Source organism: Canis lupus, chromosome 8 (genome assembly GCF_003254725.2).
Source record: "Canis lupus dingo isolate Sandy chromosome 8, ASM325472v2, whole genome shotgun sequence".
In the NCBI taxonomy this organism is placed as follows: Eukaryota; Metazoa; Chordata; class Mammalia; order Carnivora; family Canidae; genus Canis; species Canis lupus.
In genome coordinates, this window is record NC_064250.1 from 27432748 (window position 1) to 27451617 (window position 18870).

Consider the following 18870-nt stretch of genomic DNA (forward strand, 5'->3'; position numbering starts at 1 on the left):
ATTTCTTTTCAGCACCGACTCATGACTCTTGGGACACTTTCTATACTTAAAACAATTCTGGGATAATACCCTTCTGGGGATGTTTGAACAAAGAAGGTACCGGCATTCTCAGTTAGATCTCAGTTGCTTGAGGGTGATGTAGAATCAGAAAGAGACCAGTTAAGTCCTTAACTAATAAGAGAATAATTTTCTTGCTGAGTAGTTGCTGGCTTAACTGGAAACATTTAAAAACCAGCAACAGACCTGTGTTCTTTGATATCAAAGAGAAAAAGGCATCTGAGATGAAATTTCAAAACCAGAGAGATGTTAACATTTTTAGTCAAGAAATAGATATTTCTGTTGTTAGAGTCAGAATTAAACACATATTTTAAGTAGCTTGGAAAATATTTTAACTTTCTACTGTAATCTGCTTAGCATAATTAGAAAACGTATGTTGAAGTATATGCATTGTATTAATGGTCAGATTACTTTAGCACTATTCCCAATGCTATTTACATTTTGGCCATTTGTACGTGTATTTTGTGGTACAGTTTCTTGAGATGTTTTTACTGAAAGCTGTGAAAGTGCAGTTTATTAAACTGACCAAGCATATCCTCTTTAGGAGCACTGTCTAACACCATACCAAGCACAGTTGGGTATGTTAACAGATATCAGAGAGGCCAGTAGGAGTAGCCTTAACACCAGCCAATCAAGTTCTATTACACAATGACCTTTTGGTTTTTTCTTTCCATCGAAAACATCTGACAGATAAAAATTATTCACAGTCTAAAAAGGACTCGGCTCTCACTGAATTAATTAAACTTAATGAGCATAAAGCGAAGCATATAAATTAACTCTGCAGAAGGATACTAATCAGAAGTAAATTAAATTAATATGAAGTGTTAAAAAGAAATGGAAAATGGAATAATCCAGTCTCATACCAAATGGCCTGTTACATGAACTTCATAAATAACTGCTTTGGATAATTTTGTGTTCCAGGTGAATATTTGCTGTAAGTGTGTTCTGGGTTTTGGTCTTTGGAGTGCTTGGCACTCTTTGCCATGTGTGCAGACTTTGATGGAGGGTATACACAGCCATGTTCACGCATTTTTCTGCAGGTAGCCTTAAACGGACAAGTGACACTGCTTTAGGAATGTGGTCTGTGAGGCATAGCACATGAGTCTGCAGTTCCCATACCAGATGAAGGGCCTGTTTATTCCAACACAATTGTTACCATCCTGCCAATTCGCCTGGACTCCACTTTGGGCAGATGGACATGATTCAGAAGGACAGCAAATGGGGGAGGAGAGGCCTCTATCAGATGGTGAAAGCAGTTCAAAGCCCAGAGGCTTTTACCCTCTACCTGCTCCATCATCAAGGCTAATTGGGTTGGCTAATTTTTTTCCCCTCTTCCTCCAAAAGCCCTTCCATTGCCCTTTCGTGACATATTTTCTCCTCTGAGCTATTTGTGACATAATCTTTCAATGATTTTACTTCATGGAAAGAACTGGATATAGACAGAGGCTGATGGAGGGGGATTTTCCTGGGGCTCCATATATTACTCAGGTGGCTGTATTTCACAGACCACCATATGGGTGTTAAAGGAAAAATTTTAAACAGCAAGAAAGACATTCTACAACAAAAAATCAAATTTCTTAAGTTTAAGAGAGGAATTCAGTTATTCCTTGAAGAAGCCAGTTCATAAGACACTAATGTTATAGCACAAACTGGAAGTTGTAGGTGCAGGTTCTGGAAACTTACTCCTTGGGTCTGAATCCCTGCCCTGACATTCACCAACCGTGTGATTTTAGGCAAGTCGTACAGTCTTCCAGTGCCTCAGTTTCCTCAGATGCCTACTAGGGTTGTGAGAATAAATTGAATTAATCCACATGAGGCACTTAGGAGAGAGTATCTGGTTTGGTAAGTAGTCAGTAAATGCTACACATTTTTGTTACTGCAACAATGTACTTTTATTTACAATCTATATACTATTTACTCCAAAATTTAATTAAGGCATCATCCCAAAGCAATGCATAGTAAATGAAAGATGAGAAAATGGGGTCTAATAAAGGAAGCATGTACATTTTTCTTAAAATATCTTTCTTTTTAGGGGATCCCTGGGTGGCTCAGCGGTTTAGCACCTGCCTTTGACTCAGAGCGTGACCCTGGAGTCCTGGGATCTAGTCCAACATTGGGCTCCCTGCGTGGAGCCTGCTTCTCCCTCTGTCTGTGTCTCTCTCTCTCTCTCTCTCTCTCATGAATAAATAAATAAAATCTTAAAGAAAAAGAACAAAAACTTTTTTTAAAGCACTGAATTCTAAGTCCTTTATTATGTGGCTGCTTATTGGGAGAAGCAAAGAGCAAATCAATTTCTTCAGTTTTAAAAAAGATTAGAAAATGACAGAATACAGAGATGAAGAGTAGATAGGCGCTTGCCAAGGATTGGAGATGGTGGAGGGGATAGGAATGGGTAGGACTACATGACCACAGTGGGGTAGCATGAGGGTGGTACAATGATTCTGCATCTTGATTGCAGTGCTGATTAGATGACTCTATACACATGACAAAATGGCACAGAGTAATACGTATACACTGTACCAATGTTAATTCCTGTTTTTTTTTTTTTTTTTTTTTTTTTAAGTGGGTTCCACTCTGGGTGTAGAGCTCAATCTGGGGCTTGAATTTACAACCCTGAGATTAAGACCTGAGTTGAGATCGAGATTCAGATGCTTAACTGACTAAGCCACCCCACCCCCTAATTTCCTGGCTTTTATATAAGATGATAATTATGTAAGATGGAACCATTGATAAAAACTGGGCTAAGGGTACACTGGACTTCTCCTTACTATTTTTGCAACTTTCTGTGAATGTATAAATATTTCAAAATGAAAGTTAAAAAAGTCAAAATATTTTTCCAATGGATATTACTTATACTGCCATAAAAATATTGCATAGTCAGCTTTTTAGTTTTCTTTGAAAGAGTTCTTTTCCTTAAGATAATTTTAGGTACTTGGACTTCCTCCCCACCCCCAGCCACTCAAAAAAATCTCAAGGAGCCCTTGCATATCCCTTAACACATAAGCCAAAAAATTTAAAAAGCTAAAATTGATTTCAAATCTTCATATTCTTCCTGTAACCAACCTTGGCATTTTCCTGACCAGTATTGTAAAGCCAACTTGGATCCTCTCAAATTCCCACTAATTCATGCTCAACCATTTGCTCAGGACCTATCCATGTGGAAGTAGTCATTTCGATCCTGAACTGCCTTGATATATGTATCAATGTGTCTGGGTTACTTTCTGTAACAAGATTTTATTTATGCACAGTGATGCAGTCTTATCTCCTTATTTATTTATTTTTTTAATGTCAGCTATTCCCTGACACTGGGCTTGTGACATCCCTAAGACTCTTAAAGAGGCAAGCATTGAGTTTATCTGAATTTATCCGGCTTTCTTAGAGGCAGGTCACATGGATGCAGTGCTATGTTTCTCTTAGGTGATAAGATAGGAGCTACTCCAGATTTTTGTATCATTACCCAGAGGTGTGTGTGTTTACTTCCCCACCTCTTAGGTCACTGATAACCTGGCAGCTGCCTTTTGTTTGCTGCAATCGGGCACAAAGCCTCAATCCGGCTGTAAGCATAGTATCTGCTTGGGATGTTGCTCTATTTGGGGGGATGCAGGGACGCACCTTTCATCTGCACAAAGTCGAGCTGGTGAATGGATTGTAGCAGAGGGCTGTTGTCCAGACTCAGGTCAAAGTCCGTGGTCATCCTGGGAGTGAGCGTGCCTTTCCCCCACTGATCCTCAGTCAGGTGCACTCTCCTTATGAGGGCGTCAGAAATCTAATCACATCAAAGATCACAGCCTAAGAAATATAACATCACACTGGACACAGAACACTGCCCCACCACTCTCTGGGAGCATTACCAAACCAATTTGAAACCCACACCTTTCCTGTCTCCATGTAGGCAGTGAGAAGCCTACTATGACAACGGTTACCCATGCAAATCTGGGTGCTTTGTGAGTCAGAGGGAGCCACTATAAATAATTAGCAGCTGTAAATTGCTCTAATAGACAAACCTGGATATATGCTAATGCCTTTTATGATTAATCAATGAAAAGCCAACAACATTAAATAATATGTTGGTGATCAGTTAATTTTAGTAGAACTAAGAACCCAAGTTTCTAATAGGAGGTGGGGGTATTCTGTTAAAGCTTGGAATGAGTTTTATAAAATAGTTTAGAGGGGCTGCATATGGTAATCTGTAAATCGGAACTTCTTACACTTTAAGCCCATCATCTTCTGTATCATTTTATTCTTTGATAGAGAACTCTTTCATTTCTTATATTTAATCTCCCTTTGTCACTCTTAGTATGATAAAAAACGTGAACTGGAAAGGATCTATGTATTCCTTAATAAAAGCTCCCTTAATTTTTGAGATCAAAACTTAAGTAAAATTCAGCTGACATCATCACATCTAATTAAAACAATCAACAGTGAAAAAATCATGAGAAATCCAAAGAATGAAAAAACTTCACTTTATTTGGGAAATCATTGATTAGCTGAACTGGCTGGTAGGAACTGTCAAGAAGGTAGAAGCCTTGCATATGTAGACATTTCTAGCTGATAGAGCTGTCCAAGATATTAGTGGAAAGGGACCCAATTCTTAGGCAAGGCAGTAACTCGGCTTCGGAGGAACTTACAGGGAATTTCATTTTCATGATTAAACGTGAACAAAAACAAACTTTAAAAAGGCCATGTACTTCTCAATCTTGTAACACATGGTGGCAGAGACTTTCAGTAAGTCACTGGAGTTTTGCTGGTGCCCACATATTCATGGCACTCTGAAGGTGGGTTCCATTGTGGAGGGACCCATGCTCTCAGCAGGGGCCGTTGGGAGTCTGGCCTTGGCATTGTAGACTGAGTTTCATGGGCCATTGAGAATCTGAAAGAGAAACTAGTTGACACTTACCTGCAAAAAGCCACTAGGATCATTTTCCTTAATGACCTCCAGGCAGTACTCCATGAGACCTGTGGTCTGGCGCAACTTCACTGTGCAGTGAGAGATCTGATCTCGCACCACCTAAGATTGATGAGAGAACAGAACAGTCCAAAGTGGCACAGGGTTAAAAAAAGGAAGCAAACTGGGACTTTGGAAAGCTTCTTCAAACCATAATCCAAGAGCATCAATGGATGGAACTAAATGTATGAGAATATTTTGTGGCAATGTCTGCTGTGGACAATGGCTCTGGAAGACAGATTGTATAAAGGCTATTATTACGGGGACTTGTGACAACAGGACCTATCAGAAAGGTGCACAGATGCTGGAAGCCTGGGAAACTGGTTACTGTGGTGCCTGGTAGGACATCTTCCTCAGGTCCCTCTTGCTCCCCATCTTCCAGGAAACTATTACTGAGAGCTGTTTTAAGTGGGTGGTTGTGGAGAGGCTACAAAGGAGCTGAGTAACCCAAGGTGCAGCTGCAGCATCTGCTCTGTGAACAGTCACCCACCCTGTGCCTGTCTCTTCTAAAGAGCAAATGTCCCCATCTGAACCCAATTCCTTCTCATTATGACTCTTTTTTTCTGAGTGGGTGGTGGGATGGGGTTAGAGGTGAAACTTGCTAAAAGACAATGAACTAATAACAACAAGGAAGCCAAAGATGGGTGCAGAATTAAGTTTTGAATATAACCCACTTCGAAGCAATCACTGCCTCATTTGGGAGAGCAGTTTTAAAGGCTCTCTATTTACCATGCTGCGAGTGTGCTTTAACCTAGAAAGGCATCTCTCTGAACACACAGTTCCTGCCTCTGGGGAAATTGTCTTTGCAGTGTCAAACACAGGATAGTCCTTGAAGAGTTTCTTTCTTTAAAGATGTTCATTTTCCATGTCCTCTGCTCAGTGACCCAAATCTCGAAGTGGTTTCTAAGCCTAGAGTTGAACAGGAGTTTTCTAGGAACCTTCATTACTTATATCCTTGATATTTATATTACTTTGCAAAAGCCTAAAAAATATCCAGCCTTCTGGATTTTATGAATAATAACTACAAGGAGTTTTAATAATAATTGTTGAAAAGCTTTTTTTTTTTATAATTTTTTTTTTTTTAAATTTATGATAGTCAGAGAGAGAGAGAGAGGCAGAGACACAGGCAGAGGGAGAAGCAGGCCCCATGCACCGGGAGCCCGACGTGGGATTCGATCCCGGGTCTCCAGGATCGCGCCCTGGGCCAAAGGCAGGCGCCAAACCGCTGCGCCACCCAGGGATCCCGTAAAGCTTTTTCTTTGTTCCTTCTTTTCAGTTTTGATCATACATTTTTCCATTAAAGATTATTACATCTACGTTCAAAAACAATTGGAAAATAAACCAAAAAAAAAAAAAAAAGGAAAAAGCAATAATCTCGTCACTTTAATGCAAATTTTTAAAGCATTTTGATATTTCCTCTTGGGTTTTATCCTTGAGCTAGATATATTTATAGTTGCAATCATAATATGTGACAATTTTACCTCCTTCCCACTTAACACTATAACATAGGCATTTTAAATGTTGCCACCATCAATAAATGTTACTGGCTCCATAAATATCCCACTGAGTGGGTTATCATAATTTATTTAATCATTCCTGTTCCTCTATTTTTGGACATTTAAATCCTTCCTATTTTTTTTGACAATGCATCCATTTATTATTGCTGGTCTCTGCTTCTGTTTTTTTTTTATCGTGATAAAGTATATATAACATAAAACTCACAGGTTTAGCTATTTTAAATTGGATAATTCTGTGGCATTAGATACATTCATATTGTTGTCATCACCATCCCTTTTCAGAACTTTTTTTTTTTTATCTTTCCAAACTAAAACTTTGTATCCATTAAACAATAGCTCTCCATTCTCCCCTCCTCACTGGCGCTTGGCAACACCACCATTCTACTTTCTGTCTCTATGGATTTGACTCTCATAGAAGTAGAATCATATAATATTTTTGTTCTTTGTGACTGGCTTATTTCATTTAGCACAATATTTTCAAGGTTTACTCATGTTGTAGCTGATGTCAAAATTTCCTTCCTTTTCAAAAAGTTTTATTTATTTATTTATTTAAGAGAGAGAGAGAGAGAGAGAGAGAGAGAGAGAGGAGTGTGAGTGCATGAGTGGGAGGGGCAGAGGGAGAGGGAGAAAGAGAAACTCAAGCAGAATCCATGCTCAACATGGAGCCTGATATGAGGTTCGATCTCATGACTCTGAGATTGTTCCTGAGCCAAAACCAAGTCGGACGCCTAACCGACTATGCCACCCTGCTGCCCCTGAATTTCCTTCCTTTTATGACTGAATAATATTTCATTGTAGGTACATATCACATTTTTGTTAGTGGACACTTGGGTTGCTTCTACCTTTTGGCTATTGTGGATAAAGCTGTTATGAACATGATATGCAGAAATCTGTGAAAATCTCTGCTTCACTTCTTTTGGATATATATTCTGAAGTGGAATTGCTGGATCATATGGTAATTCTATTTTAGTTTTTTGAGAAATCATCATTCTGTTTTCCGCAGCAGCTGCACTGTTTTATATTCCTATTAGCAATGCACAAGGGTTCCAATTTCTCCACATCCTCACCAATACTTATTACTATCTGTTTTTTTTTTTTTTTAAATAATAGCCATTCTAATGGGTGTGAAATTGTATCTCATTGTAGTTTTGATTTGCATTTCCCTCATGACTAGTGATGCTGAGCATCTTTTCATATGCTTATTGGCCATTTGTATATCTCCTGTGGAGAAATGTCTATTCAAGTCCTTCACCCATTTTTTAATTGGTTTTCTTTTATCTTTTGATGCACAAAATTTATAAATTTTCATGAAGTCCAATTTGTCTACCTTTTCCTTTGTTGCCTATGCCTCTTGAGTAATATCCAAGAAATCACTGCCAAATCCAGCATGAAGCATCTGCCCTATGTTTTCATCTAAGAGTTTATAGTTTCAGTTCTTACATTTAAGTCTTTGGTCCATTTTGAGTTAGTTTTTGTATATGGTGTTAGGTAATGGTCCAACTTCATTCTTTGGCATGTGGACAGCCAGTTTTTTCCAGTGTCATTTGTTGACTGCCCTTTCCCCATTGAATGGTCTTGGAACCCTTGTCAAAAATCATTGTACCATATGTGAAAGTTTATTTCTGGGCTCTCTGTTCAGTTGCAGTTGTCTATGTGTCTGTCTCCATGTCAGCACCACACTATTTTCATTGTTGTTGCTTTGCAGTAAGTTATGTAATCAGGAAGTGCGAGAACTCCAGTTTTGTCCATTTATAGGATTGTTGAAATTAATTAATTAATTAGTTTGGAATCTCCTGATTTTTTGGTAGATGACTTATTACCACTTTTTAATTAAAAAAATTAAAATAAAAACTGCAGTGTAGGATTTAACATCTCTGGATCAGAATTGGTGAAAGAAACCAACTTTGATGTGAAGATTGTTTTGTGATTTTGGCGGGGAGAGGGGAGATCAAATTTAAAATTAATTGGTTGGGACACCTGGGTGGCTCAGTGGTTAAGCTTCTGCCTTCAGCCCAGCATGTGATCCTGGAGTCCTGGGATAGAGTCCCACATCAGGATCCCTGAATGGAGCCTGCTTCTGCCTCTGCCTGTGTCTCTGCCACTCTCTCTGTCTCTCATGAACAAATAAATAAAATCTTTAAAAATAAATAAATAAAAAATAAAATTCATTGGTTGACTTATTTTCTTCTAATGTCTGGCATAATGTCTGGTATTATGTCCAATCACCACTACTATCTGTTGGTCTGGGCTCATGGAATGCAAATTATTTTATTTTTTTAATAAAAAAATAAACAAGAAGGTTAAGCTTCTGCTTCTTAAGGGGAAAAAAAACCCACAGAACACCCAAAAGTATAATAAAAAATGCAGGACAGGTGACCTACAGCTATAGGCTACTTGTCTCTGCTATCTTAGGCATTACTAAATTGTTCCCAGAAGATATTTTGATATTTTGGTAGCCAGTGCATCAGCGCTTCTAGGTAGCAGAAACTCAGCAGTCACTAATCACTATGAATGGCATCTGTCCTAGGACTGTGCTTACAAAACTGACTTGTACTCAAATCTGAAAAACAAGCACGGACTAGATCTGGGCATTGCAACCCAAAGTGAGTCTGCTATTGAGGCAAAATAGACTTGAATTGTCGTGTTTACTTTCCAGAACATTTAGATCAATGAAAATTTTATGACCCAAATGTACTGAAATAGATACATTAATCAGGCCTCATAAAATTCTATGTCTGCTTCTATAAATTTCCTTCTCAAGCCGGATTTATTTGATGCCAAAGGAGCTGAGTGTGGGGTTTCTCTGACTACTCTTAAGAAGCTTCATTGTAGCAATGCCAAAGAGTTGGTGAGTTTTAGTGGGAGTTTGCCATTGGCTCCTGTATTCCACGGTTCAGGCTTCTTGGAAGGACTCAGTATCCCTGAGTTCCTGGCTCTTAACTGTATTACAACAATGGATTTTGGTCCATCTTTTTAAATTTTAATCAACCCTTTCACAATGATCCCAGTAGCCAGTGATAAAAATCACTGCTAAAAATTAAACTAGTGTTCCCAGAAGCAGCACTTTGGGTGTGTTGTAATTGACATCTAGTTTCTGAATTAATTTGGCAAGATTTCCCATCCTATGGAAATCAGCCAAATAATTAGATCTTTTAAGAGTATAATTTTTTCTAGTTGTTTTTAAATAATCTTTCTTGTTACCTTCTTAACTGTTTTATTTCTACTATTATTACTTATTTCACATTATATTTTTTTATGGAAAACCAATTCCTAGGAAGCTAGGCCATGTCACTTTTTCTTTGAGTTCCACATTTCTGTGCAGTTGCTCTGATGCTCCAGAGAAACCATTGGCACCATGTTTGCAGCTGGCTGGAGTTGAGTTCCTTTTCTTAGGAAGGAAATGTGCAAATTGCAAGAGTGACACAAACAGGGACTGGGAAACAATCTTCCTGGTTTCATCTGCATGATGGCCTAAACCAGCTCTCTGGGGACAATGAATTAATCTTTAGTTCAGTTTTAGAGAAGGCTTTCACAATTTTATTAGCAGTCCCCATCTGTTCAGGATGGCAAATCCTATTGATCATTTGAATGTTTTTATTTTGTTAAGTGGCAAATTTATTAAGGTCATTCCTTGGATCAAGATATGTCACTGATACCTATTTGGCAAAGGAGGATTTGAGAATGGACAGTTGTGTCCCTCTGAATGCGCAAGTTTTTTTAGTAGGATAGAGCCATCCATGATAGCTTATACAAGTGTAAAATTTTGTTCTGCTTATCCACAGCTACATTTCCCATCCCATCTCTAGCAGACCAATCTCCTTCCTCCACTCAGCTCATATAACACAGCCAGCAACAAGAACTGAAGTTAATTAAATTGAATTTCATTATTTTATCCAACCTGACCTTGACACCCTTTCTCTGTCTCCATTCACCTCTCCATCTTATGTACGGCTCTTTAAAGTTTATTCTTTTTAATAAATACTTTCTCTCATACTATTTTCTCTCATCATGAGGTGTGGAGGGATACCACTACTGAATTTTTAGTCTAAGTAAACACTAACATTCTCTCTCTCCTATTTCAAGAAATTCTTTCTTAAATATAATATATACCTTCTTATCACAGTTTAAAACAGTTTCCCCTAAGTATAAGGCAATCCTTTTTTTTTTTATTTCTATGTAAGGTACAAGTACTTTCAGGATGCAAGCTTGAAGAATTGATTCTTCATAAGTCCTTTTGGTCAGTGGGAGGAGTTTCTACATGTACCATCATTCCTACAGCAAGATGACGAACTAATGCTTGGAACTGACTCATTTGTGAGTCATAGGTGAAGTGCTTTAAATATGAGATTCATCTAGTAAAATAACAAATTCTTTTGTTTTTTTTCCCCTAGAGTAGAATATCATCTCCAATATTATCATTATATTCACTGAAACTTAGAGGAATTTAAGTTAAGGTTGAACATTTTAAATTTCTCACATGCCACCATTCTCCCACATGCTGATTATGCAAATATTTCCCCCATTCTCTTGATACCACTCTTTGTACTAATCTCATTAATGTTTATCAGTTGCCAATGTTTACCCACATTGGCAACTAATCATTTCAAAGAGAACTCTTGAGGCTTTGAGTTTTTAATCAAGAAAAGGATAATTTAGCCGTATCAAATAAATAAAACATGTACCTGTTTGAGGAAGGCTTGAGATTTTAACAGCAAAACTGAACTTTCCATTCCAAAAGTGTGAATGCACCAATAGCCTCATCAATTGAGGCTCAAAACATTGAGTAGAATATGCAAAGCATGCTCTTAGTATGTAGTATACTATATCCTTATACAGAGAAGTTAATGAAGAAATACAAGTCGTTTGGAGAGATTAGCATATTGATGTGGTCTCACCCACACAGGAGAACATTTGCCATTTATGGTGGGCCTCAGTAAGAGTGATGCATGCAATGTGGTATTTTGTAGGCTGTGAGGTACAGGGAGACACAAGATCACTGTCATCTTCAAAGTATGTGTTTAGCGCCCTCTGGAGGTAAGGAATGTGACTCACGTCTGGGTTTAGGCAAAGGGCCTTAAAGAACGTCTGTGACTGCCCTGCATTGACATGGCCAAAGTGGGCAAAGAGTGTTCAGAAGAGTGTTCCCTAACTTTGGTGAGCTCCAGTTGTGTGAAGTGGCATCCTAGTGATCCCATGGGCACCCTGGGATCTGTTCTGTACAGTCCCTCTGTGACTTTTGCTCCTATGTGGTAGGAAGCAGAGATCACAGAATTTGCCAAATGAATTCATTAATAATAGCCTTATAATTAATAATTATTGAAATTAAAATTTTAGAGTTGGCCCTGCAAGGGCAAAGGTTTCAAGTGTTTCAATGTGCCTATTTTTTCCCCCAAATGTTTTTATTTTATTTTATTTTATTTTTTTAAGACTTTATTTATTTATTCATAGAGATGCAGAGAGAGAGAGAGGGAGGCAGAGGCACAGGCAGAGGGAGAAGCAGGCTCCATGCAGAGAGCCCGACGTGGGACTCTATCCCGCGACTCCAGGATCATGCCCTGGGCTGCAGGCGGCTCTAAACCACTGCACCACCGGGGCTGCCCCAAATGTTTTCATTTTAATGGATTTACAGAACCTCTTGCCAGTAGTTTTGTTGGGATTGACCTGATTATTGGCTTAAATTTGTTGCTTTTTCTTTCTAGTAATTGCTGTAGTCAGTCAAATCCTCTATAGTTATTTTTAAAAATTTTGTGAGCTTGGATAGGTCTGTCTTCCACATATACTCCCTCCCTCTCCCTTTCTTTCTTCCCTATCCCCCAGATCCATCTAAAGCAAAGAAAGGATTACTAGCCTGTTTTCAGGCAATGGAAAAATAGCTTAAGTAAGCAATCTGACAAGCCAGTAATGTCCCTAGTGTAAATTTGTACTCTGATATGACCATTTAATTAAATTTTTTAATCAACATAATGGGAACACAACAGGCAGTGCATGGTAAATAATAACAAAGATGATGATAATAATGATAATGATTCTAACAAAACCCAACAGTACAGTTGGCTTCAAAGTCAAACATCCTGTATATAGTTATAATTGAGATACGGAGGTTCTCTGTAAAAATGAAATGTTGTAAAAACCAGTAAACTTTATCATTATCTTTTAGCATTCTTGCTGGGCAATTTTATTGGTATGTTCCTTTACCAACTACACATGGAAATTAAAGATTAGATTTTTTTCAAAATATTTTTAATAACTATAATTTTTTTTCTTCCAGAGAATCTTAGAACCGAAAGGTAACCAAGAAGATATCTGTCACCTCATACTATTCAGCATATGAATTTACTCTAAAATATTGGAGCAATATACATTTAAGATGATTGTAGAATTATTTCAAATTCTGAGTTGCATAAATAAAAATAATTCTTAGATATTTCTTTGGGCTTACTAAAAGAGAAATGACATTTGTAAGTTTCCTGAGAAAAGCACAGACCTTATTAATGGCACATTTAAGTGTCACAAATTCCCTGTGAGGACATTTTAAGGCCTTACTCAGGTCAAGAACCCAGGAAGAATGGAATCAAAACATATAGCTCAAACAAAACACCTGGGGGATCTGGTTTTCTGTGCTTATTGTGGGCGATATTGCCCAAGTAGTCCCAAACACAAATTAGGAGTATTTCTTAAAAGCTCAAAAGCATTTTTTCCCCTTCAGTAGCTTTCTGACATTTGATTAGTTCACCACATTCTGAAAATAGATATTTGTCTCCCAGTGTTTTTTTTCCCCAAACCACAGAATAGTATTAACTGTAATTTACATTTCAAAGCATTCCTAAAATACAGTCACAGCTGCATACAAATGTCTCAGAGCCTTTTTACGAACTTTAAAAATAGCTCACCAAACTTTGTGAACTATTTTATAGGATGATCAATTAAAAACTCAAGCCAACTTTCCTAAGTTCAGAGACAGTCACATCTGTGTATAGACTAATTCTATACCATGTACTCTGGTATTACAGAAGTTAAGTCCCGAGGAGCACTTCTTCAGTGGGCTGGGTGCCACCATACTTGCAGGCATTCTTTCTCAGTAACAATAATAATAGCTAACATTTCCTGAGGACTGTGTGCTAAGTGCTTGGCAATGCTCTGGGAGGTGACAACTGCTTCTGGCCTGATTTTACACACAGGTGAAAGTAACTGAGTCATAGACTTGCCCACAGTTAGAGACCTAGTAAGTAATAAAGTATGTCCTCACACCCCATTCTCTATGACACAGAAGCTGGGCTCTTCACCTCTCTGCTCCAGCTTGTCTCAGAACCAGAACCATTCAATCTGCTCAAGCCATCAGTGCTTTCAGAGAGGGGCATGAGCAGATTATAAAGACTGTCTTTATACACACTCACTTTCCAGCATCCCCAGCCTTTTGGATTGCTCAAGAAGAGAAAGTTGCCAGAAAAATACACACACAACTCTCTTCTTTGTCAGCAAAAAGTAGGCCCATAGAGAACTCTGCCAAAGGGAAGCGGAAGACCATAAGATTATCCCTGCCAGCCTGTGAGTGATGGGTTAGCCAACAAAGACAGAAAGAAGTACTGTGCTTGGCAAGCGAAGTCTATAAAAGGCCAGTCTTTTCTCACAAATCTGAGTAGCAACAGAAAGGACAAGAAAGGGAAAAGCAGAGGAGAAAAGCAGAGGGAGGGGGACTTGGAGGCTGGGGTCGGTAGTCAAGGTGTCAGCACTGCTGTCTGTCTTTAGCAGTGACATACAATTTGCTGAAAACAGCAGAGAAACAAATCACTCAAGATAGAAGACAGAACAGCTTGGCTGCCGTGGGGGACAACCTGCCACCTGCCTGTTGTTTCTGTAGCCCTTTGGGATCTGGGGCAGGGCACACCACCCTGGGCAGGGTGGAATGAGAGCAGGCAGCTGCCTCCACTCCACTCTGTGGCCCTGGGCGCCTTGGTGCGCCCTGTTGGGGCAGGTCACCTGTACTGATGGACTGTCACCGGGCCAGACATGACATCTCAGCAATGAGTAAAAGCCGCTCCTGTGCAGTCTCTGTCTGTGCCCACAGCACAGCCCTTAATGGATTTTCACCCAGTCTCATTCGGCAGAGACAGCACTAAGCAGGGGGCCCTGGGGGGCTTTCTCGCCCCTTTGCCCCTGTCTGATATGGATAAATGATGCTTTCTCAATCTGTGATTCCCTTTTCCGTTCAGATCGCTGCCCTTATGGCTCTCCCATGTAGAAAACCCAGAGTTGCCACTACAGTCACTATATGATTTATCGGTTCACTGTGTTCAGTTTAAAGATGCCAAGAAAGTGTCTGAAATGTTTTAAAAAAGAGATTTCCACTGAGAAAAAGTTAATGTTTGGTGATTACATACTGAAATGGCTGGTCTACTTTTTAGAGGGAAAATCCAGCTGTCCAGCTCATTTCCTGTAGACAGCTGTGGTTTCATTTTATTTATTGTATTTTTTTAACTTATGATAGTCACACAGAGAGAGAGAGAGAGAGAGGCAGAGACACAGGCAGAGGGAGAAGCAGGCTCCATGCACCGGGAGCCTGACGTGGGATTCGATCCCGGGTCTCCAGGATCGTGCCCTGGGCCAAAGGCAGGAGCCAAACCGCTGCGCCACCCAGGGATCCCTGTGGTTTCATTTTAGATAGCTCTATGTGATTCAAATGATATTTGGGTTCCACCATCACACTAAAAATTCTAGGTTTCTGAAGGGTGTTAAGTGAAAGGCTATAGTGACAATGTTTTAGTAATGTTAGAGCAGGTGATGGAAACAGGTTTGAACTCATTCAAAGATGAACCTATCACTAGGTCTTCCAGTTAGGTCTAACTAAGTGAGACTAGTGATAGGTCTTACCTATCACTAAGGAACAGGAATGGCGTCTCTGGAAGGAGTGTTATAATCACCAGCCTCGGTTCTCTGTCCAAACCAACAGCCAGAGGCTCTCTGAACATTAGAGACCTATGCAATTTGCTTTACAAACTTCTGGTCCGGATTCAACTTCAAGCCTTGCAGTTTTCTTTATGAAGGACTCTACTGTGCCTCTCCTGCTGTCTCATCAGGAATGCTCAGAGAGACCTGGCCCTGACAGAGCACCAGAGGAGGTCAGGCCAACAAACGTCATGATGGGGGGGAGCCCTTAGGAGCTCTCCCAGGCTTGGACCTTGTTATCCTCAGCTCGCCTCCTGCCTGTTTCAGTTCTGCAGGCCCTCAGGGTGACCCCTGGGCAAGTCACAAAGGCAGGGGAGAAAGGTTTATATTCCAGCCACATTATTGCTCTGACTTTGGGGAAGGAAGAGAAGGTGTATGGCTTTAAATGTGTTTTGTAGCAGGTGGGCAGTGGAAGAGGGAGCCTCTTAGAGGAGGGAGCTAAAGCTGGGGTTTTCTTACTTTTGGAGAAAACTGTGAAGCTTCCCTGGGGAGTGGTTGCTCTGTAGCATGCTGCCTGGTCCCTGCCTTCTTCCAGAGCCCCCTGGGGCTCAGGGTCCTGGTGTGTGGCTGAGGCACAGAGTAAAGTTGGAAGGTTGGTGACTCTGCTTCTCGGGGCTCAGAATGCCTGTTTTACTGCAGGTCTTGTCCAGGACTTGTACCCTAGTTAGCACCTAGTTTATTGCCTTGTTTCTGGTACCCATGGAATGAGTACTGGCCCGGCTTGAAGTTCCCTGCCACCAAACTTGAGCCACAAATCTTGTAAGCTGTGTTTTCTTATTTCTTATTTCTTCACTTTGAAACTCTTCCTTGGTTCTTCTACTTGAATCCCATTTGTTTAGATGGGGCCTTCCCTTGTTCTTCAGGGACTACAGCCTGTTCTAAACTGCTGGGGTATCTGATGCTTATAGGCCTTTTCATGAGCTCCCTTGAGGTCATATCCATTCTGTGCTGCCCACTATTGAAGCTCCCTGATGTTGACTGCCTAACCCCAGGAGAGAGCCTGGAGTTAGACCTCACCTCACCCTGTACCCTAATCAGACCAGCACAGCATATCCTCTACCCTCCACACACTGGTAGCTACCCTGGGGCTTACTGGCAATGAATGCGGACCTCTGTTGACTGCTTACTTCTCATCTTTCCAGCCTGCTCTCACACCCTGCTCCAATGGGGCAATGGATGGGGTATCAGATGTCTTCAGGAAGACCAATCTTTTTGCCAATAGGGCTCCAGATTTGTAATCAATTGATTCCACTGCGTGATGACAAAAGTCTGCAGCTGTCCCATTGCACAGTTTACTTCAGAAGTTAAGACAAATCTTGTTTGTTTTCTGGAAGGTATGGTTTCCATTCCTATTTCAAAAATACATTTTGCCTCTGTATGGTCACTCTGGCCACCCTGTCTAGAACTTCAGCTTCCTTCCCCAGTATTCCCCATTCCCCACTCATTATTTTTCTTAGTGCTTTTTACTAAATAATGCATATTTTACTTACTTATCTTGTTTATTCTTTGTCCCTTCTGGTGGAATATAAGCCTTATGAGGGCAGCAATTTTTATTTATTTAATTATGCCTGCACCAGAGCAATTCTTGACCCAGGGGAGTCACTCAACTAATATCAATGAGGTAAATTAGGGAGTGCATGGTGAATGAAAGGATGCTGGCTTCTTGCCCTCTGGGGCATTGGCCACCCAAGACTGTGGGCTTCTGGCCTACCCATCTAGCTTGTCCATCTTGTTCCCAGGAGCTGGGCTCCTTGGCTTCCTGCTCTCTCCATGGCACAGCACTCACCTTCAGCTTGTGCTCATGCTCCTTGTTAACACGTGCAAGCAGCTGGGCTTTCCTTCTGTTAAGGGCATCGATGAGGGCATCACATTGGGCCACCAGGCAAGCCTCAAACTCCACACTGTTCTCCTGCATGAGAGAGCACATGTCTTAGCCCCAAAGCACCTGGGTTCCTTGGGCTGCCAGAATAAAAAGAGCTCCCCTGTCCATTTGTGGGATGGAGATCCCTGCTGAAGGAGATAAAAAAGAACTCTGTCCACAATGCACATTTAGCATTTTAAAAATAACTGCATAAATTTCATTCTACAGTGGTAATGTTCACTTGAATTTTACATTGAAAAGGATAAGCATTACTTAATAAATTAATTTTTATCAAAAGGAGATCATCTCAGTCCACATTACATTGCATAAAATAAAGCTTGGTTTGTAGAGCTGAACAGGAATCCTTCTGAGGGCTGGCATATGTCTACTTACGTATGGTGGAAGGTGGCGTTCAGAGAGGTTGGCTGCCTGAATGGGTGGGGTATTATGAAGGCAGGAGAGTTAAAGAATCATTAAATTCAAGAAGAGAGAGAAGAAAAAGGATGGCAGTGGTCTTCAATATTAAACAATAATCCAATGATAACAGAAGTTTATTAGAATAATCATGGGCAAATTACAAAAGTACTTGCTTCTTTCATTAAGGAAAGCAAATAGTTAATGCACATAGCTGATCAAGAAGAACTGGTACATGTAACAAGCATCATTCAGCTATAAAAGTCAAGCCATGAACCAACTGCTTGTGGGAGAAAACTATGTTTGAAATGAACTATAGCTTCTCCATGATGTTTAAATTGAATCCTGCATCTAACTATTCACTTGATTTAAATCTATACATGCCATAGACATTTTCTTTCAAGTAATTCTCTCCTAAATCATAAGCATTCATTAACAGTAATCCTTTCAATAAGTTACATGTATAATTTTAATTACCAAACCATAATCTGAAAAACAATTGTAACAGAGAAAATGAAAGATGAATACTCACATATTCATGAATAGCACTGAAAAAATAGCATCCAACTGAGTCTACTGTAAGCTTTTGGGGGCTGGCGAGGAAAGAACAGCTTAGCCTATCAAAATTTAATTTATTCCCCAAATCATAAAGAACTATGTCTCTTAATATAAGGATATACTGATAGATATCTGATAATTTCTCAAGTGCAAGGTCTTCTTCATTTAAGGTGTGCATTAGTAATTGCTAAAGCAATGACTCCTACGTGTAAAGTTTCAGCTTTCATGACAATTGCTTTTGAGTACTCAGAGAAGTCTTATGGAAAACATCACTTAAGAGCTCTCTCTGTCCCATGCAGGGTAATATTGGGAGGATGAGGGCAGGCTTCTTACAGGTTCTGATTTAGAGCAGAAAGAAAGCTTTGCTCTGACGAAGAGGTGGGGTGCAGAGGCAAGAGCAGAGAAGAGACTGACTCTGTTGCAATAACCTCTGTTGCTCTGGGAAACAGAAGGAAGTGTGCAAGTGGTAGGTTGTTGGGGAACCAAAAGTTTTAACATGAGCACACATGCAAAAAAGGATGAGGAAGTCAGTGTGAGATGCTTTGAAAAGCTGGCTTACATTTAAAAAGATATTT

The 18870-nt window shown here is 39.9% G+C and overlaps 1 protein-coding gene across 10 annotated transcripts in view; it reads right to left on the reverse strand.

The window, feature by feature from the left end:
• The window catches only part of TRIM9 (tripartite motif containing 9), a 107208-nt gene that overhangs the window by 29680 nt on the left and 58658 nt on the right, over positions 1-18870 (reverse strand). For all 10 annotated transcript variants that reach the window (XM_025442472.3, XM_049113164.1, XM_025442463.3 and 7 more), the window contains exons 3-5: positions 17249-17371; positions 4955-5065; positions 3670-3823 (exon numbers count right to left, since the gene is read on the reverse strand). In XM_025442472.3, the coding sequence (XP_025298257.1) occupies positions 3670-3823; positions 4955-5065; positions 17249-17371 (388 nt within the window). The remainder of the gene's footprint in view (positions 1-3669; positions 3824-4954; positions 5066-17248; positions 17372-18870) is intronic.